We start from the raw sequence: 22,526 nt of genomic DNA, 5'->3' as shown, positions 1-22,526 counted from the left end.
CTGCTAGAGACCAAAAATGTCAGAAGAAAAAAAAGGGAAGAAGTATTTGGGTTAAAAAAAATTAAAGGTGAGGACCAAACGGCAGGATAGGAACAAGGTGAGAGGCAGCAGGAAAGGAGGGAAGGTGAACACAGAGCAAGGGAGTGTCTTTGCCCGAGGCTCTGTTGGAGATGATAAAACAGAGGCCAGTTAATGGGAGCGCTTGGTAACCACAAGGTGTGTGTGTGTGTGTACATGTATGAAAACTTAAGATCCTCTTCATCTTCACACCTTACGTTGCTATAATTATGTGCCTCTCTCACCCTCCCATGCTTCAAACTATGCCAAGGGCTTTTACATTCACAGTTCCCACTCTGCTTCCTACTCTGTCATTCTCCCTATCTCCACCCTTCACAACTCCCACCAGCATCTAATTATCAGATCTAAGTAGGTCTGTGAGAAAAAAAGAAGTCAAGAAAGAGAGGAGGAGAGAATCACTGAGAGGGAGTTGATAAGAGAAATGAGAAGGGTCAGTGAGGCTAGATAGGACGAACATAACAGGCTTGGTTTACAGGGAGATAAATGAAGGAGGAATAAAGCCTGAACATGAAGTAGAATCAGAGATGAGGTCAGAGAAAACAATGAGTCATTGATGGAAAGAGGAAGAATGCTGGATAATTATATAGTAAAAAGAAAGGCGCCAACTTTGTTTTCAGAAGTCAGCGCTGATTATGTGGTTATGATGAGTCATGCTGTTGACAGGTACTTTTCTCTTTCGAGTGCTTTAGTGGCAGTCCTTGATTACATGACTGTCACTGAAGTTTCCATCTTCACACACATGTATAAACTAGCTCCCTTCGCATCTAAAATTTATTTTTGTCTCTCTCATCTACTACTCAGATTAGTTATCTCTTCCTTAAAATGGGAGAAAAAAATATTAAAATGTTGTATCACTCAGAATTCAAATAAAATCACTGGTATCTAACCTTACAAATAGTTTAGGTTGAATTTCTCCAGGTTTTCAAATATCCACCAAATCAGCTGTTTCTAGAAACAGACACACCTGTTACTTTAAGTAATCCATTTAACATGCTGTCAGTAGTTTTCAACCAGAACGTGAAGTGCCAATGAAGTGCTTACAATTCAGCCTGTACTTCAGTGAAGACATTTTTTAATGTAAATCGTAATTGATGTGAGCACCACAAATTAAAGTCACCCTTATTGTTTTGGTGTTGCAGTAGAAATTTCATACAAATGTCTAAAACAAACAAACAAACAAAAAAAAAACAAATGTAACTGACAAAATATTATTTTACATTGCAATGCAATGTGAAATTACGATGTGCCAGTTTGTGTACATGTGGGGTGATTTGCATTTGCCACTGTGTTATTTATCGCACTTCAGTGATTGGGGGTTGAGAAGGTGGGGAGCACGGATAAACACACTGACATTAGATCAACTTAACGTTGACATAAATCTCAACGGGCGACAGCAAGCATCACTGCCAACACCACCAGCACCAGTAGCCAACTAGGATATACATGTGTGTTTGTCCAAATCACTGAAAGCCCACTTGGCCTCAGGGACTGCTGGCAGCATTCACAATGTGTTATACAATTTGTCCTGAGTGTGTATGTATACATACAAACAGAAAAAACACAGCTACGCAGGAGATAAAACACTGGCTATCAACAGTGTGCACGCTTGCTTGTAGATTCCTTTGCATATTAATTTTTCATTGTTGTCGAAGCAAATAAGACATCTGTTTAGTGTTTTGTTCTTTTATATGTTGCTGTTTCATCTGTCACAAAATAAAAAGGGTGAGAATTAAGATTAATTAAGATTCTTCTGATTTTAAACAGACATGAGGAATGACCAGCTGTACCGCTACCAAGGTTGATAGTTGCAGTTTCTGTGTGCATGCGTGCGTGTACAACCTGTAGTACTGAGGGAAGCCTGCTTCAGAATTAAAGTGCAGATGACTCTTGTTTATGGGTTTAAAAAAATTTGTGTGTGTGTTTGTGTGTGTAGGCCTGTGTGTGCTTGTGTGATCGTGTAAGATTATTTACCAGAGATTACATGGATGGGAATTTGGAGCATAGCTGTAAAAAAAATAAATTTACTCTGATGTGTCATAAAGAGAATTGTAGAAGGTGTTAATAAAATGGTGAAGTAATTGTGTGTGTGTATGTGTGTGTGTGTGTGTGTGTGTGTGTGTGTGGGTGGCAGCTGTTGGAATTTGCATTTTGAAGTTTTCAATTCCTTCTACATGACATGTTGTCATAAAGGCAGATGACGCTGTCTGGGATTGATGTGTGGCGTTTATCTTACAGTGTAATGGGATTCCAAGGCTGTAGTTTTTGTATGTGTTTGCATGCATGTGTGTTTATACTCACACACTCACACACTCACACACGGATGTTAAGCTTGAATATGTTGACATATACAAGACACTGTTGTTTTGGTGTGGGTGTAGGGTTTCAGCCACTATAGTGCATTTTAGCTGTGATGCTGTGTGTGTGTGTGTACACACAGTCCTGTCACCTCATCACCATATGCCACTATCAGTGCAGATCTGTGTCTTCCAGATTCAGCTTAAGTCACCATGTCAAGTCACAGTCCAGTGCCTCCTATGCCTTCATTTCCACAAACCAGATCAAATTTATTGTCCCTATTGTTCAAGTGTATTAACTGGAAGAGATGTGATTAAAAATGGATTGCATCTCTCTTTGCTCTCCCACTCATTTTCATTCTCCAAATACGACCCTTCGTTCTTAGGAAAATGAGATTTGGAAGAGCAAACACGCATGCACCACCTCTTCTTCCTCTCCTCCACCACTGAACTCACTCACCCTGTGTGTCATTTATCTATAATGACTTTGTGAATAGTGTCACAGAGCGTTCCCCCCTCTCTCACCACGCAGCCATCCAGTCAGTCACTCAGCCTAACCCAATCAAGTGGCTTTTAATGAACTTCAAACAAGTGTTATCACCCAGTTCAACGTGCGCTATGCCTCACTCCCCCCCAGCTCCATCCATGCGGGGGTTCACCTTATCTGCTCTTCTTCTTTTCACCCTCTTTCCCTCTGCCTCTTTGACATGCTAAGGCTCCTCCTGTCGCATATGCCTAATGGTATTTTTTTTGCTCTTTCAGTTGCTCTGTTCTTTTGTTGTTCCTGTCTCTCATTTTGCCTATTTTGCGCTCTCTCTCTTTCCACCTCTCTTCAGTGAAAACATGAAACAGTTTGCAAAGTACTTAGGGAAGTGCTGTTCTCTATTTGCTATCTTTACCCTCTTTTAACTCCCTCCTCACCTTTCACTCCTGCTTGTCAGTCACTTTCCTTCTTGCCACCGCTTTTTTCCCCACTGGTCCTCTCTGTCCTCCTCTGGTGGTCTTTTGTTTTTTCCTCTCTGTCCATCTCTTCCCCTCTCCTCACCTGTCCTCCTCCTCCTCTTTCCTCTCCATTCCTCTTCATCTTTCAGGCAAGCCATAGGTGCTCTATATTTAGCCAGCTATTCACACCTGAATTGATTGGCTGTTAATTTTAGACCTCCAATTGCTAAGTGACTTAATCTCTCTCTCTCTCTGTCTCTCTTTCTCTTTCTCTTGCTCCCTCTGTCACTCATTCTTGCCTAATTACTGCACATCTTTTTTCATGAACAAAAAGATGAACGCAACAACCAAACATGCAAATACAACTGAGAGCTCATATCTCTGTATAAGAGCCTGTTTCATTGTATCAGTAATGTTCCCCTCCTGTGGATAATGACAGTAGAGTACCTATTGAGCTGGGCCCTTCTTTGACAGTGTATGTGAGCAGGTCCTAGGACTATCAAACTGAGAGACTTAGCTGATGTCAAACCAACAGGAACTAATAATAGGAACATATGAAAGCCCTAAAACACTAAAACCTACTGTTCGGTGTTAGTGTCTGCTACCTGATGAGATAAATGAGAGTGTTGATGGCTCTGTAAGTTTACAGAACACCATTTGTCAGTCAGGTTTTAGGAATACTCCTTGTCCAATTAGCAACCACCCTCAGCATCTCCAAACAGATTTAACTGATTAAAAATGTTGATGCTGATCATTTTCACATCTAGGTAATGTCAAAAATACACAGGCATCAGATGTTTATATGCTTTAAAAGTAAAATAAAGCAGTGCTCAAGACACCATGTATTTGTAAATTATTCAAATTTTCATCACCTCTATGTGGAGATCATTTGGAATAGAATCAGCAATCTGGTATGAATTAACATATCTGAGATTCTAAAACTGGCATCATGAAATTATGTCATGCTGTTTTACACCATAAGGCTAATATAACTTGAACCTGGCTCACTATTCTGTATGAATGGTCTTTTTAAGTATGGCATATGAGAAGCCAGATTTACACTTCTCTCAAATAGAATTTGTTGTGTTTTTTCTCCCATTAAAGTGCATAAAAGAAGTTGTCTACTTCACTGTGTGCCTCAGCTGACAGGAAAACTGCATTTCTAATAAAACTCTGGTGCAGAATGCATTCGATGCAAGTTCCAAAAAACTTAGTTCAAAGTATCATTGCAGGATCTTCTTGAGTAACATTAATCTTGTTGCAATTATGCATTAGACTCACTATCCTCCTTTGTCTCTTTGTCTCTCTTCCAGGGGTGTCCCCAGTTATTACCCGCAGAAAGGATCCTGGTTCCAGTCAACGTGGTGAAGCCCATCACACTTCGGGCAAAGAACCTCCCCCAGCCTCAGTCTGGTCAGAGGGGGTACGAGTGTCTGCTGACCATCCAGGGGAATGAGCACCGAGTTCCTGCCCTGCGCTTCAACAGCTCCTCAGTACAGTGTCAAAACACATCGGTAAGGAGGGTGTGTGTGTGTGTGTGTGTGTGTGTTTGTGTGTTTTAATGTGTCAGCCTCTGTGACATATCATCATTGACCACCACCCACCCACACACCAACACAATCTCTATAAAGATGCCCATTTCTATAAAATTTTCCTATAAAAGTGACCGTAATACTTATTCGATCTCTCACACAGAGATGGCCATACACACACACACACACACACACTCACACTCATTCCAGCTGAGGGATTTTGGTCTACAAGACAGTGGGTTGATGAGACAAGAGCCTGACTTTGTCTCTCCTACACAAATATCCCTGCGATCAGGTTCCATTCACTGACTGAATAATGCATCGACAGCAATGAAAGACTCGCATGAAAAAGGCTTTATGCTGGTCTTGATGCTAATCGTCTGTTGATACAATAACATCTCATCTTCCTGTCTATCTTCATCATTCTGAGTGTGTGTGTCAGCATCTGTGTGTAGAGATGGCTGTGGGATTTGTGTGTATAATCACAGTACCATCCAAATATTGTACTTTGATTGAGTAGTGAAGGAGGGAAACTGTAATTTAGCGGAAAATTATGATTCAAGCATCAACCCTCCATGCTGCTGGTGTTACAGAACCAAATGAAAAATAATCTCCTCTTTGAAAGCTCTCTGGTGTGTGCAGTGTGTGGTTGTGAATTCAGTGTGTGCTTGAGTGAGTTCACGTGTGTATTCATTGTGTGTACAGCCACCTGTTGATGATGTGTTTTGCATTCAAAGGAGTATTATGATACCACAGGCTTTTGGACTTGGAGATAATAGACAGTTTAAAGTAGCTCAACAGTTTCTCTCTTACTCTCTCTTTCTCATGCTGTCTTCCCTATCTCTCTTTTCCTCTGTGGTTGCTATGGTGATAGTATTTCTATGATGGGATGGAGATGAGCAGTCTTCCCGTGGAACTGACCGTCATCTGGAACGGAGATTTCAGCATTGACAACCCCGCCCACAACAAAGGTGAGCATGCACAGAGTTGTGTGTATACTTATGTGCGTGCACACATGCACACACACACAAACACACAGGCACACAACTGAACCCATATCAGCTTTTTTCCATAGCTCTCACAGTATCACAAGAAATAACCTACACATATAGTCGACATAGATATAATATAAACTCTCACTTACACACACACAGATACACACACACAGTAAAGCCGCTGCCTCCCCATTGTTGCCCTTGGAGCCAGTCTCCATGGCAACAGGCGGGCTGGTGTGCTGAGGTACAGCATCCATCCCCTGATGTTGGTGTGTGGAGTGGTTAACTTTAACACATCTTCTGTTACATTTTACTTCTGTAGGTCTCACTGTCCCCTCCCTATATCTCTGTTTCCATCTGTCTGACCTACACTTCACTGTGTTCTGTCGTCTCGCTCTTCCTAACTTTAAATTCCATTTGCCTCCCTCCTCTCAAATATTATTTATTTTCTGCTGTTTCTCTTATTTGCTCTGTCAACACCTCTCTGGGAGTTTGGCAATCTGTCAGTTTTTCTCACCACCGCCTCTCCTCCTTTCATTTCATTTTTCTCATCTCAGCAATTCAATGTGTTTTACTAGCATACATTTTGGAAGGGAAGTATTGGCAAAGCATATAGGTACAGCTGAGCAAAATAATGGTGATAAAACAATATTTAATGAAATCTAAAATATAAAATATGAATCTAAGTAAGCAAAGCTAATATATTATTCCTGGCCAGATTAATGGGCAAAGTAAGATATATTTCTCTCTCTATTTCTTTTTTTTCTAACTCTCCATCTACTCATGATATATGTGGAATGACAGCTCAGTACTGACAGGCATTCAGCATTCATTGGCTGAGCTTGATTCAGTTTGGCCACTGGCAATCCACCACTGTTCATGATCCATGCCGGGACAGGAAAACAGAAGCATTCTGGGGGTTGTAGTTCTCTGACAGGAAAACAACTCATTTTAACCAAAGGCAGAGGAGTCAGGCATAAAAAGCAAATTGTTAGAATGTGGATGATATGCCAACATGACACTGTGCTGTAAGGCAAAGTTTGTACAGTGCTTGTGTGTGTTTGTAGTTGTGCATGTGTGTCTGAGTCAAATACAGTGTACAAAACATATCCTTGAGCATAAGTGTAGAATCAAAGAATCAACCAAAGTTAGAGAAAGTGAGAGGGAGACGTTTGAACTAGAGAGTCCTCCTCTATCCTCCTCCTACCTCTGTTTTCTTGTGGAGGAAGCAGCTACTAGAGCATCATTTGATGGACAGATCACACATGCATCTAATCACAATTAAAGAAAATGGCTGGCCCGTTGCCATGGAGATAATATGTTAAATGTGTGGTGGGTGAGCAGAGCAGGAGGCAGCTGTATTGGAAACTCGGAGAGAGAGAGAGAGAGGAGTATATAGAGACGATGATAGATGGAGAGATAATGAGACAAAGATATCAATGAATGTCTTCCTCAGAATGCTCAGTTTGTTGTTCATATATTCAAACAGCAGCTGACAGACACAGAGATATGGGTAAACAACCCAAATTGTAGTTTGTTATGTGTTTTGAAGTGTTTGTTCATCATTTTTCAGGCTATTGCCCAAAATAAATTTACATGCATTTGCAGTTCTGTAATCATTTGTACAAAGGTTGTTCTCTTCTCTTTCTCCCTCTGCCATTACCTTCTTCCCTCTTCCTTCCCTTCCTTTCTTCCCTCCTGCACAGTCCATCTGTACAAGTGTGACGCCCAGCGTGGAAGCTGCGGTTTGTGTCTGAAGGCAGACCCACTGTTTGGGTGTGTTTGGTGTAAAGGAGAGAACCGCTGCACCCTCAAGCAACACTGCCCCCACCCTGAAAACCAGTGGCTGGAGCACAACGGCATCAACAGCAAGTGCACCCACCCACGGATCACACAGGTGAGACACGCATACCAGGAGAGACATTCAATTCAATTCAATTTTATTTATATAGCGCCATATCACAACAACAGTCATCTCAAGGCACTTTTCATATAGAGCAGGTCTAGACCGTACTCTTTAAAATAGGTATTTACAGAGAGAGACCCAACAAATCCCACCATGAGCAGCACTAGGCGACAGTGGCAAGGAAAAACTTCCTTTTAAGAGGCAGAAACCTCGAGCAGAACCGGACTCAGGGTGGGCGGCCATCTGCCTCGACCGGTTGGGTTAAGAAGGAGAGAGAGAGGGGGAGAGGGGGGGAGAGGGGGTAGAGAATAGCGAAAGAAGAACATAGCATAACACAGGTTCCATATCAGATGTAAGGTGAGGCCAGTAATACAGCAGTAGTAATGATAGTAGTGATAATTAAAGTATTAACTGCTAACATAACAATACAACTAATAGCAGTGTAAGTAATTTCTAATTCTAGCAGCAGGTGTTGAGTGGAGTTGTAGGAGCAGCAGGAGACTTGTCATCACAGATCAGACCCTACAACTCCAGAGGCAGAAATACCTGCAGAAAGAGACAGAAGAGAAGAGTCAGCGTCCACGTGTCCACAAACACAGTACTTTTCATATAAGCTCTTACAAGAGCCATGCAATGCAAACATTAATGGAAGTACTTTTAACTCAAAGATCATACATATATATATTAACGTAATTACAATGGGAACTGGGATGGGAACATACATACTTACACACTTGAGAGAAACATTGTGGCACTTGATCATTTCAGCATGATGGCAGAGCCTGAGTCACTAGCAGCTATTCAGTCTGACAGCATTACACATACACTAGAATCACCATAACAGCAATCATGTGGATAGACATTTTAGATGTCTTCTCTCAAAACTGTAAATGGTCATTTTTGATGGAATTTGCTCTTTTCTTACAAACACTGAGATGCATTTAAGACCTAGAAAGAGACAAATCATCCTCTTTCTTGCTAGTTATCAATTAGCTATACACAGATGTCCACGTAAACCCCCACTTAACCCAGCATGTTCCTGAAAACGACAAACACTGTGTGAGGCAAATAGACTTGACCTGTGCAAGACATATAAAGGGGGCAATGGCAGGAGGGATAAGGTGAGATGAAGGATAAGAGGATACAAAGGAAAGATGGATGGAAAAATGCCCAGATGAAGAGAGAGGAGGATGGATTGGGTTTACATGAAAAGAGAGGAGCAGTGACATATGGGTAGACTGAGCCAGATTAGACTCACAAGAGGCTGAAGGGGTGGAAGAGGACCCCCACCTTACCTCCTTCCCTCTTCCCCATGATGGATGTAAGGGTCCTCTCTGCATCATTTTCCCAAGGAGGAGTGTTTAGAGCAGATGGTGACCGACTAGAGTTGAAAGGGATGAAACAACACGTGAATAAAAAAGACAGAGAAGGGAATCCCACTTTGGTGTCTAGGGGAGTGATGGGTTTGGACAGAGAGAGAACTCCCTACAGAATCCTAGATACACCAGCACCAGATAAGTGGGCTGACCTTGGAGATTTGGTGAAAGCAGCGCCATAAACTTGATACTGTCACTTATAACCGTGGATGCATCATGAATCTGATTATTTTAAGTAAGGAAAGGAAGAGAGTCAGACAGGGGAAGAAGAAAGAAATCTGAATCTGGATCTTTGGACTTCAAGGACATAGACATCTCCAGAACAGTATACTTAATTACTTGACCTTCTCCTCTCATTGATAACCTAACCCACTATGATTATTTTTATCCAGGCAAAATCAAATCAACTCTTGAGGAAGGTGATAAAAAGATGGTGATATTTTGTCCCTCATTGCACTTATAAAAGAGTCTGGATCAGTCAGGTGCACTCTATCATGCCTCCACTCTAGTGTTTGTCTTCACCCTGAACAGTGGATTTATTCCTGGAGATGTGCCCTGTATTTCTTCTTACATCCCTGAGGCTGCAGCAGGGACATATTGCAGCCTTCTCACGTCCCCCATAAAAACTGTCAGTGGGTGAGGAGTGAGGACTTTTCCAAGACGACCGGGATCCTAATGCATTCTAATATGCTTCATTATAATGACATCTCCCATCAACAATATGAGTGAGAGAGACTCACATAGAGAGATGGAAAGAGAAAGGGCAAGAGAGGGAGAAGTGATTAAGTGTTTGCTTCTACCCAACCGTCAATTATCTTGTCAAAGTCACAAATATAATCAGCGCCTCATTGCATCTATCCCTCTCTCTCTTCCATTCTTTCCTCCTTCCTTCTTTTTCACTATTGCTCTTTGAATCTCCTTCTCCATCCTCCATATTTGTTAATAAATGGAGAGCCACAATGCATTGTGTGCACTCTTTTTAATTGCATGTATTGTAGCCCCACTCCCAGAAGGGTCTTTTTTTCATTAAGATATCAGCAGGGAGCCTTATTAATCAGAGACACTGAACCATACGATAACGATATCTCCCACATGACAGCCACAGGACTTGTGTTCTGCTTGACCTGGCTTGAGCTTGCCTCTGTCATTCGATTGGCTAGTTCCTTTCAAGCCCAACTACTTAAATTTGTTTCAATTCACTTCTTTGAAAAATAATCAAATAGGTAAATTAAAATCCTTTGATGCACATGTAATAGTAACATAAGGATTATCATACCACAAAATACGAGAGCTCCAAGGCATGAGATAAGGCCACACACAAACGCACACACACACTCAGCACTCTACCTGTGAACACCACTGGGGGTCACGCAGTCTAGTATAAACTTAGAAGCAAAACAACGAGAGTCTCAGCCTCAATTAAAATCCTTGGGATCACTATTTTTCAGGGGAATGGTGACACAGCACCATTAACGCCAGGCCCCTGCCTGCAGCATAGATGACTTCAATTTGGCAGAGACAGATAGGGACAGACTATTCTCTGTCTGTCTCTAGCATCCATCCATCTGTGCTGGCCTGATGATGTGTACACACACACTCACTGGGCCGCAAAGTAATTGTGTGAGTAAAGTGTTGATGGATGTTGGAACCTCCTCATCAACAATGAGAGATGGTACTGATAAATCAGGGGACATTGATTACTGCAAAGATGTCATCTATTGCCAGATTCTAAGTTAATCTTATGTAATAGATTGTTGTGGATTTCAGTGAATACAGGATTGAGAAATGACAGTCCCTTGACCCTGAGTCTTGACCCCTTAGCTGTCACTGGAGCTATTATTTTGTCATGTATGCTTTCTTCTCTGCAGCTGTCTCTCTCATTCCCCCACCCTTGAAAAAAGTAATTTTTTTCTGAGAGTTACATAATATGTGAACAGAACCACTAAACACAGATGAATCCTAATAAATAGCTACTATTCTCCACTTGTTTGTCCCTCCACACCTGAGTATTGCCTTTGAGGAGGGACTTTGTCATTACAGTGGTTACACAAAACACACCAAAACACAAAAAACTAGAAACATTGTAGTCTAACTGGCTGATCACTAACACCATTAGTCACACCATTTGGGAAGCTGGTTAAAATATGCTTGAGTAGGAGTTTATTATCAGACAATAATAAACTGCACAATCCACAAATGCTTGTTTCTTAGGAAAACAAACAAAATCACATGTACAAAATCATCAATCTAGATTTGAATTTCGACAGATCACTCCTCTCCGGGGTCCCAGGGAAGGTGGCACACTCGTGACTATCCGTGGCGAGAACCTGGGACTGGAGTTCAGAGAAATTCAGGGTAACGTGAAGGTGGCCGAAGTGGACTGCACCCCTATACGTGATGGCTACATCCCTGCTGAACAGTAAGCCACGTTTTACAATGATTACTGATTCTAAAGCATTGACAGCATTAAGTAATAAATAGAATATCCTCACCTTGCTGTTCTTAACTTACATTCCTGCAGAGCAGTAAGTCCCATTAGAGGCAGCAGCCAGTTTATAGAGGCTATTAATAGCAGATATAGTGATAATTATGGGTTATAACAATCGTGGCACAACCTTCCTCCTTCTTTTCATTCTGTCAACCCAAATGAACATATTATCTATGAATACAGTCTTTCCAGCTGCACTAGAGCCATGGAGAGAAGTCAAACTATATTTTAAAACAGCAGCAAATCTAAATAATGAATTCAGTGTAATGTTTCTGCTCTTGCCATAAACCCATTGAAAGCACTTTGACCACAGCTGAACACATCATGCCTTTCAGGGAACAAGACACTTGAGTCACACACACAGACACAACACTGTTACGTGTGTTTCCCAAACGACAGAACTATAACAAGTCAGCCTGACCAAGAGATCATGAGTCAGAGTACTCACCTCAGGGTGTGTGTGTGTGTGTGTGTGTGTGTGTGTGTGTGTGTGTGTGTGTGTGTGTGTGTGTGTGTAAGGCAGCAAGTGAGAAAGTGAGTAAGAGAGTAAGACTATGACATGGCCAGTAAACTAATACTAAATATGCCTTATCCCTAGACCAGAAGAAAGTGGAGTTTGATTTAACTGCAAGCCACAGCAGTGCATATACAGTACAAGAGACTTGTATGTGTGCTGCTGAGGCCAACAGTGAACAAGTCAGGCCTCCATATTTCATAGTAGCACACATACAAACACAACCACACACAGTCCCATAATCATTCTAGAAAGTTTGGGAGGTTACATTTACTTGACATTTGGGTTTAATCCAGCACTTTGGTTCCTTACAGGTGGCGTTTATCAAATTATTTTAAACTAGTTTAAAGTTGGCTTATCAAAAGACCCAGTGCTCCTTCTGCTAAGAAAGTAAGTTGTGTGCCAGCACTTTCTAAGCAAATGCTGACCCAGCAGGAGAGCTAGCTGTAGCTGTATTTGAGGTCATATGTAAAAGGATAGAGATTTTTCCTTTTCTTCCACAAGTTGGAAGTGCGCAGGAGGTGAAGCAGCTGCCAAATAATACATTATTTTATTGAGGGTTTAACATAGGTTTGGATGCATTCTTATTAAATAATTTGTTCTGCATTTGCTGGAAAGGCAAACTGCTGCAGGATCCTCAAGAGGTTGTTGCATATGCATTTTTGTTTGTAGCATATATAGTACATTAGGGTTTTTCTGTTCCATGTGTTTTTTTTTCTTACATATCCCACAATAATGCCAATGCATGTTTCCAGGATTGTGTGTGAGATGGGTAAAGCAGAGAAGAGCCAGTATACTGGAAATGTGCAGGTCTGTGTGGGGGTTGGAGAATGCCAGCCAGAATTCATGGCAAAATCCTCCAAGTACTACTACTTTGTGGTGAGTCTTTATTTTTGACTCTTTTTGTATAAAAATGTAGAGTTTTGAAACATAAAAATGTTTTTGATGGTTTAAAAGACTCTAGATGATGGAATTATCACAAACCGTGTTTTGCCTCTCTATAAGCAAGAAGGCAACCGCACTGCATATGTCACTCATTGCATGTTGCCGGTTGTTGGTCTGTTCTCACCTACTGTGTTAATATGTATGTACATGTTGATTTCCTCATACTGTATACTTGGCTGTGATCTGACATGGTGTGGTTCTCACCAAGGGTGCAGCCCCTCGCAATGTTTCTTTCATGCATATGTCAGCAGTGAGACATGGCTGGCAGTCACTAATGAGCTCAGAATGAGAAAGAAACACTGATGTTTACAAAAACATTTTTCCGCCACAAACACATTAAAACAAAATCATAACATACTGGCTGTGTACTTTCAACACTCAAGTTACACACAATTAATCAGCATCAGTTACACACTCACATAGTCTGAAAGAAATTAGCAGTTGTTGCCATTATGTGCTCATTTTATGCAGTGTTAGTGTTTTTACTGCCATCCATTAATGGGTGCTGGCTGTGGTTTATTTCTCAATGGGGTCCTTGTGCCAGATTATATGATGTTAGGTCTAGATGTCACACTACACAGCAGGCTGAAGATGAGATCATAAGAAGTCTAAATGAACTGGAGGACTTACTTTTGGCACAAACTCCAGTGGACTACATCAGCTGCTGCTGTGTCACTTTAATTTGAAAGATTTCCACCACTAGTCAATTCAAGTTTATATCAACACTCAGAGGCCTTTTAAGCTGAGAATGCTCATTGAGTAGATTTCTTTTTTCTGGAGCCTACATGTTCACTCATTGTGTTTCAACTAATTTTAGAAATAATTTTCCTATTACTGAGGTAGAAAGGGTGCTTATGTTTGGGGTATGAATAAAGACAATACATTGTATATTGTTTATTAAAAGATATAACCCTTGTTATAGTAACTTAGAACAAATGAACAACGTTAACACTGGTTCATCTTAACTGATCGATCAGTTTATGGCCTCTTGGGCGGCTGAGTATAATGATTATCTTTGTTATACATCACTTCTTCTGCTACTTTAATTCACTTTGATTTTACCCTCTGATTGACTGGTGACCTTATATCCTCTGCCCTTTCTCCAGATCCCAAGGATTATCAGCCTCAAGCCAAGCCGAGGGCCAGTCTCTGGAGGAACCGTTGTCAACATCAGTGGCAGCCACCTCGATGCTGGGAGCAATGTGTCAATCATGTTTAAGGATCAGCCATGCACTTATCTCAGGTTAGTGGGGGAGCAAGCCAGAACTGACCCCGCCAATCACACTTAAACACTCCATTAACAGCACTGTTAAAGGCAGTCTTAGACAAACGTCTCCAGGAAGGAGTAAACCCCTCAGATAATTTTTCCACACATAAACTGAAACAATGATTAAATATCCTAGGAAGAAACAATGAGGGTGATTAGGGAATAGTGTATAGTTTTGTAATCATGAAGGTTTAAACTGTTATTTAGTGATGGTTAATTTTTGCTTGAAAAATCTAGTTTTTAATGAGAAGAAATGGCATTTTCCTATAGTATAAATTATTGGGAAAAGACATAGTATTGTTGTAATCCACCACTTAACGCTGATCAGTAACACTGACATATCAGTTACACATAAACAATGTTTCATCCTATTATCACTTTAGGAGAGGTGGCCAATGGCTCACCTGCCGAACCCATGCTTCCCTCCATGGCTATGGAAATGTGTCTGTTTCTGTGAGCATAGACAAGGCTCATCTCCAGAAAGATCTGCGGTTTGAATATGTGGAGGATCCCACCATCACTAAGATAGAGCCTGAGTGGAGCATCTACAGGTATGGTTGAAAGGAGTACTTACTTTAGTTAATGTTTTTGACAACAGGTTGCATGTTACTCTTTGGCAACAGATACTTATTGACTCTATGGATTCTGTGGATGGAGATAACTCATCAGAGCAGTCAGAAAGAAAGACAAAAATGATCAGCACGAGGATCAAAACAAAATGTATAACATTTTTTCCATCTCGAGTAATATATAGCGTATGACATAATTTTGCATCAGCAGTCTGAGCCACTGTCCATGCATCAATATCACTCCCACTCTCTGTCAAAACAATCTGAACTATCCCCTTAAGTTTGTTGTCAATTATTTTTCTCTCTTCTAGTGGACACACCCCAGTGACAGTGACAGGAACTAACCTGGACATCATTCAGACCCCACTCATCAGGGCCAAATACAATGGCCATGAGACACTCAATGTAAGTACCAATGGTGTTTCTAAGTCTAAGCCATTGTAAATGTTAGGGGTTTTTTCTCTCAGAGCATGACTAAATTCCTCAGTGCCACTTTTAGGTAAATGGGTCAATGAAAAAATTCAGAACACCGAGAGGGCATAGACAAAATCAACAGGTTGCCGCTGAATTAAAAGAGAAAATGATGTAATTCCTCTCCATGCCTTTGTAACAACGGGGAAGTTTTGACACTGAACTAAAAACCACAGAGACTGGCCCTTATCAAATTATTTTACCCTCTATTCACCCTCTTACCCAGGGGAGGATAGATAAAGCCATACAAGGGCCCCTGTGATCTGATTGAAGGAAGAGGGAGTAACAAAAGGCAGTAATGCTATCTTCGTGGTCCATTTGAGCATGAGCTTGCACCACGTTTAACATCTGTGCTCACATGTCCCTTTACTGGGCTTTGTGTCTCAAGCTGCTGTACTTTCAGCTTGTACTTTGAACCAACATAAATTAAATGTGCCGACAGATAATTTGCCCCATGTTTTACTTTCTCAGTCTTATTTTACATTGAATAAGAGGGAAACTGAGATAATAAAACAAAATCCAAAGCAATTTAGAACAACATTTGTGCAAAGGCAGGAGGTTTTTGTTTTGTTTTTTGTTTTGTTTTGTTTTTTTTCCCTGTTGTTCTATTGTGGTAACCTTCCTGCAGCAGCCGTACAGAAAATAGTCACTGTCTGAGATGTCCTGAAGGCCTTGCAGGATTTGTCAACTTTGATGTTCAAGGAGCCAATTAGAGTGACAAGCAATAGTTTGAGTGGCTGCATGGCAGAGGTTACTGTGGAAATGTCTGTGAATGAGACAGAAATGTCTGTGAATAAGACCTGTGCTAGTGGTTGATTTGTCAATGCCGTGACAGAGAGAGAGAAATGGAGACGTTAGAGGGATATTGAAGGGCGTGTGGCGTGACATTGAACGATTGGACAATCTGTCCTTGTTTATAAAACTGGCTTTGAGTTGTGAACGTAGAACACATAAAGAATTTAAATCACATCACATGTCAAATGAGAGACCCTGCCATAGACTGAAGAATAAAAAACAACAATGAGACAAGACACAAAAAATGTATGAGACATTGTAATTGAGTGGGAAAGCGGTGTAGAGGAAGATGAGTGAGTGAATGAGAATGTGTCAAAGAAGGAAGAAAAGATCACACAGAGCAATAACGGGACAGGGGATAAAAAAGTGATGAGATGGTGGGGGCGTCTTTCTGGAGGGTAATGAAGGAAGGGTAAGACCTAGTTATCACTCCTGAATCTTCACTCATCAAAGCCTGATTGTGGTGAGACTGCACAGGCTGTTAACTGCACCTCATTTTGGGGCTTTCTTTGAGGAAAATACTCCAACAGGTTTTCTTTGCACTTTCTGAAATAGAGGAGCTTCTAGTTTAAATTGAGTCTCCAGTGGGCTTAGTGAAATGTAAACCTGTGACTTAAAAGATTCACACTAATGACTGTTGATGGGTCAGCTTGGCACATAGTAAAGTTGGTACATTTTCAAGTGCCAGTGTGTTAGATCTTGACTTACAATGTCAAATTTCTTTGCTTCCAACAAACATTCCATTTTATTTGCAGAATATATGCTCATTCAGAAATATTTCTTTTCCCAGCTGTGCCAACTGCTCAGCCCTACATCCATGCTATGTCAAGCCCCAGAGTTGCCCATAAGCCTGGCCAGACAGCAGGAGGTACCTGAACGACCCGACGAGTTTGGCTTTAAACTGGATGATGTGCAGGCTTTGATGGCACTCAACACTACCAATTTTATCTACTACCCCAATCCTGAATTTGAACCACTCAGTGTGTCTGGGGTGCTGGAGCTTAAACCTGGATCACCCATCATATTGAAGGTAGGAGGATCAATATCACTTACCCACATTTACTTACAAACATCAGTGCCTCAGTGAAGTACAGACAGCTCTGCCCACATGAATCACATTCATAAATGTATTATGTGACCTCTAAACCCTCCCTTTAACAGTACAAACACTAATCTTGCATTAATTCTCTCTTGCAGGGGCGGAACTTCCTTCCACCAACCAATAGTGGAAATGGAAAACTGAACTATACAGTTCTGATTGGAGAGAAGCCCTGCATGTTAACAGTATCAGAGACCCAGCTGCTCTGTGAGTCCCCCAACCTGACGGGTCGACACAAGGTCCTGGTGAGTGATATACCACATGCTCCACAAAGACAAGAGACACAGACACAGACACATGAAACTATGGTTGAGAAGGCAGACAGAACCACAAATTGACTGGCAGTTTGACAGAAAGACAAACATTCCTTGTGTTGTTTTCTATCTCCTTGTCCACTTCCAGACAGACTATAGCTTTAATCCAATCAGCTGTGTGGTTCCTGTTACTGCCCACAAGCAGACAGAAGACAAACAAATAAGCCCTCAGTAAGAGGGATTAGAGCCCCAGCAAACTCAATAAAGATTCCATTTGTGGTTTTAAGAGGAACCACTTTGAACAAAGCGCTTCCTGATGTTACCACCTGGATGCAGTGTCATAGAAAGAGATGGACACAACACTGCAAAACAATTAGTAGATGCACAAATAAAGTGTGTGTGTACACTAAAATCACAAATCGATATGTCTGTCTGCCTGAGCTTTGATCTTGATTTTAAAGACAGAGACCTAAAAGTGAATCTCAGAGGAAATAATTCCGTTAAGGCTGATGAATATTTGTGATATGTTTTTCCTTGAAAAATGCCATACTCCTTTAAGTGTTTGATTGCCACTTATATCTCCCTCTCTAAGAGTCAAATTATTGAATCTTTTCCAAATGGTATTGCTGAAGTGATATTTTGGTGAAGCTGGTCTCTGATTATAGCTTTAGTATACTCAGACACTTGTCTCATCTTTAAAGTATCCACACAAGATGCTAACACATGGCCCATCTCTATGAAAACCCCTCAAAGAAGTAAATAGTGTATTTATGTATAGTACATGCATGCAGTAATTATAATCTGTATCTTTCATTATCAACAGGCACGTGTGGGTGGGATCGAGTTTTCCCCAGGTGTGGTCCACATTACTTCTGACAGCCCGCTCAGCAGCACTGCAATCATAGGCATTGCTGTAGCCGGAGCCCTTCTCATCCTCTTCATTGTGGTGGTGCTCATTGCCTACAAGCGCAAGTCTCGTGAGAGTGACCTGACCTTGAAGAGGCTGCAGATGCAGATGGACAACCTTGAGTCACGTGTGGCTCTGGAGTGCAAAGAGGGTAAGAGGCTGGTGCTGATGTAGTCTAAATTTGAATTATTTATTTGCTCTGTTTAACCAAACACTCTCATTCAGATCAGAATGTCAAACGTTGCTGTCTTTGTGTTGTGAAAAGCCTTCTCTATTTATCACTCTGTTATAAAAGTGGCATTTGCACAGTGAATTTGTTGATGAATAAGGTAAACATACTCTAATACCTAAACACTATAGGCATCTTTTTATATTTATATATGTAGAAGACATTGATCAAATGACTGAGATTATAGGTGCCATAAATATAATCATAAACTAATTGTTTTGATATTGAAATAAACCATATTTTTTATATATGTATATATATATACGTATATATATATATATTGTGTATCTGTTTTATCCATCAGCTTTTGCAGAGCTCCAAACAGACATCCATGAACTGACCAGTGATCTGGATGGTGCAGGAATCCCCTTCTTGGACTACAGGACCTACACCATGAGGGTCCTTTTCCCAGGCATCGAGGAACATCCTGTACTGAGAGACCTGGAGGTACCAGAGAGCATTTCAGGGATATTTGACCTTAATTACAAAGGAAGTACCCAATTTGGTCAGTTTCACTTTGGTTAGTTAGTGAGATAGTTGATTTACTCTGCACTGCGACAGGTAACACAACATGAAAACAGACAAGAGTTGATGAAAGTGGCAGCATGAGGACAAGATGCCTAGTGTGTCACCCTGTTTAGGGGTGCTATGGCTGCAGGTACAAGGCTTTTGCCAAAGCAGAGGTACAGGTCCCTGCACCTCAGGGACTTGTACCTGTGCCCAGAGGGCAGAACAGTGAAGTGTCGGTTAAGTGGGTGTGTGATGTCCTGTGCTATTGTGTTTGCAGTACATGTGATGGCCTTACAATTGAGCTCTTGGAAGCTGGGTGTGTGGAGACCTATTATCTTGGCGGCAGTGTTAGTGAAGCGTTTAAATGAAGAGACACCTTGTAGTTAGAGAGAACAGTGCTCTGTTAAAATGACTTTATGAGACTTAGATTCTGCAAGTGTAAGGCTGTGGATGGGGACAACATTGGGGAAACTCTTTATACTTAGGGATTTAATTTCAGGTCCCCCACTAACATCAGCAAAGTATGGTTTGTGGGAAAAGTTGTAACCAATTTCCCAGTCAATTATGTGGCCTACTACCACTTGTGTTATTGAAGAGTGGGAATAACAGTAGTCTGTGTACCTGTTTTTCAGTCCCAATCAAATAACAATCGCAAATGCAATTAGCCTTATTTGAAAAGAGAGCAAAATGAGCAAGCAAATTAACATTGTGGTGGGTCACAGTAGGTGAAATTGACGCCAGTGTTGTTTGTGTTGCTGTCTGGTAAACAAAAGCCTTTTGACGGCCGACAACCACACTTTTTCAAAAACAAACAAGGCAGCCCTCAAATCAGGAGCGCACTCTCATTAATAACTCTAACGATATGAGACGCTGCACCGTTTTCTCTCCCCACCTCAAAAACAAATTAAAAGTCAATCAGAGGGAGAAAAGCAAAAGAAAAAAATCAAGTCATTTATCCCTGGTGGTGACATTGATAGACAGCCATAATTGAGCAGGTCGTCTTGTTCCATTAAGAGAATGATGGACCCCCATTTCACTGCCCTCAGGGTTGGCTACTCTATCCCTGATGAGAATTTCCCAGTAATAAGCAATATTAATTATGTTTTAATTGGTATAAATGTCGAACTGTATGAGGAGTATAATGTGGAGTTGGAGCCTAATGAAGAAAGCAGGAGGCTTATCTTAGGCGGTTGATAGCTGCTTAATTGTTATTGATGTGTCAGAGAATTTAAGTCAAGTTTTTGACTATGAGCTTTAGACAGTTAGAAACAGTGCAGGTGATGGAAAGTCTGTCTGGGTTTACTGACACAGTGGGAAGTTTGCTCAGTAATGAAATATTTAACATCCCAAGCTCTCTGTTAAAGTGAGAATTACAGGTAGAAAGATATTAAAATATAGTCTGGCATGTGTCAGCTCAGTAGAGCCTGCTTCTTGACATTTTATTTGTTCCTTGTAACTGTTGAGGTTTATTCTTAGCAGTCAAAATCACTTCCTTTCCCTCTATTTTCCCAACAATTTCACTTTACACCTGAATCTCATTTTGCTTTCTGCTTTTGTATGATTTTTTTCCTGCCATTATATTTCCCACTTCCCTCTTGATCTCTACTGGAAACAATTCAGATTCAGCAGTTCTTGTCATTTTATTGCTCCACCTGTCAACTCAAATATTAAAGGCTTCCCATGGAGATCGTGTGTAGGTCAGGACATTTTTATGCACTCTCTCACTATAATCCTAAGGGACAAGTTAAAACATTTTGTTTTATTGTCCTGCACAATATATTTGTTGGTTCTGTAACCCATTAAATGTTCACAGTACATTGGGGTTAATACAAAAGACAGTTGAAAACATGCACAAGTGCACACACGATTCCCAGTTTTCCCACATTTTCATGTGTGCCTGTATTCACACACTAAAATACTGTACATGCACAAAAAAGGAAAGAGCTTAAACACATGTGCACACACAAAACACCAAAGACATCTTGTCAAGTGGTATGAAATTAGACTTGCAACTTAACAATAGCTCCCGGCAGATTACAAGGGGTTCCTCTAGGAAAGGCAAAAGACAGAACATATGCTGGTTGACAGCTGCATTGGGTGCAAAGAGATGCTGTCTTAGCAAGAGTGCTCTTGACAGATTAAAAAAAACACAAAACATAATCTCCATAGGTGCTATATATGGAAAAAGAAAGAAGAGAAGCATGTGCAGCAAGTGACTAGTATAAATGGTGCGGGGACAGTCTGGGCTCAGACAAGGGAAATTCACATCACTGCACTCCCTTTCAACTTGCATTAGTGTGGAACACAGCACCATCAAAGTAATAAACATTCCCTCAAGAGGCTTAGTGTTTTCTTGCCTTTACTCTCAACCTTCAGACTAAACATACCAAAGACTGGAAGATGTTAAAATCCTCATCTCTGTAGAGTCATCCTTTTTCCTTCTCTCTTTCTATTTCTCACCACTTTCTGTCCTTATTTGTGAAGAGAGATGTATTAACTGATCTGTTACTGCAGGGATTTTCATGTGTATATCTGTAAAGCTGATCTAAAAATAATATTTATGATTATATAGAAATCTAAACCTTTGTTTATGCTATTATCCTGATGTCATTGTATCATAATATGATCAACTAGGGAGGCAGAGAGCTGATATTACATTCAAATGAACCAATGGCTTATTAGGTCTACATGTCAACTCTGTGGATGTGCCATGTAATCTGTACTTTTTTCCCCTCCTTGTTATTTTTAATGTGTTCCAGTCAAGTGAACATTTTTCTGTTTCCTCATAGGTGCCAGGCTACCGCCAGGAGCAAGTAGAGAAGGGGCTGAAGCTCTTTGGCCAGCTCATTAACAACAAGGTCTTCCTGCTGTGTTTTATTCGCACTCTGGAGGCTCAGCGTGGTTTCTCCATGAGGGACCGGGGCAACGTTGCCTCACTTATCATGACAGTGCTGCAGAGCAAGTTGGAGTACGCCACTGATGTCCTAAAGCACCTGCTGTCCGACCTGATAGACCGCAACCTTGAGAGCAAGAACCACCCCAAGCTGCTGCTCCGCAGGTAGGAAACAGGCACAAAAAAGAAGTCCAGAGTTTAACTTTATTCCTAGCACTGTTTAAAAAGCAGCTGGTAGTGACAATTTTTGATGTAGTTGCTTTGCTGCATATTCTAAACTATGAAGGAGCTGTCCTACCCGTCCTCTATTTTGTCTGTCTTTTTAATAAAAAGTCAGAGGCCCTACTCTAAATATTAAAGCACTGACCGACTTTCACACACAGCTTCTCCAAACTTAGGGATGTATTGTGTTTGGTTTGGAAAATATATAAAATGTTTGTACTGATTATGTCAACTCTATAC

At 41.0% G+C, this 22,526-nt stretch overlaps 1 protein-coding gene across 4 annotated transcripts in view; it reads left to right on the top strand.

The window, feature by feature from the left end:
• Positions 1–22,526, top strand: part of plxna4 (plexin A4) — a 227,585-nt gene that overhangs the window by 172,582 nt on the left and 32,477 nt on the right. For all 4 annotated transcript variants that reach the window (XM_018670976.1, XM_018670973.1, XM_018670971.1 and 1 more), the window contains 13 exons: positions 4,628–4,828; positions 5,721–5,817; positions 7,548–7,738; positions 11,391–11,542; positions 12,881–13,004; positions 14,177–14,313; positions 14,721–14,888; positions 15,218–15,311; positions 16,963–17,202; positions 17,370–17,516; positions 18,349–18,583; positions 18,966–19,108; positions 21,961–22,229. In XM_018670976.1, the coding sequence (XP_018526492.1) occupies positions 4,628–4,828; positions 5,721–5,817; positions 7,548–7,738; positions 11,391–11,542; positions 12,881–13,004; positions 14,177–14,313; positions 14,721–14,888; positions 15,218–15,311; positions 16,963–17,202; positions 17,370–17,516; positions 18,349–18,583; positions 18,966–19,108; positions 21,961–22,229 (2,198 nt within the window). The remainder of the gene's footprint in view (positions 1–4,627; positions 4,829–5,720; positions 5,818–7,547; positions 7,739–11,390; positions 11,543–12,880; positions 13,005–14,176; positions 14,314–14,720; positions 14,889–15,217; positions 15,312–16,962; positions 17,203–17,369; positions 17,517–18,348; positions 18,584–18,965; positions 19,109–21,960; positions 22,230–22,526) is intronic.

The sequence above is a fragment of the Lates calcarifer genome, linkage group LG18, assembly GCF_001640805.2.
Source record: "Lates calcarifer isolate ASB-BC8 linkage group LG18, TLL_Latcal_v3, whole genome shotgun sequence".
Taxonomy (NCBI): Eukaryota; Metazoa; Chordata; class Actinopteri; family Centropomidae; genus Lates; species Lates calcarifer.
Note: the sequence above shows the minus strand (reverse complement) of the source record. Positions and strands in the feature narration are given on the sequence as shown.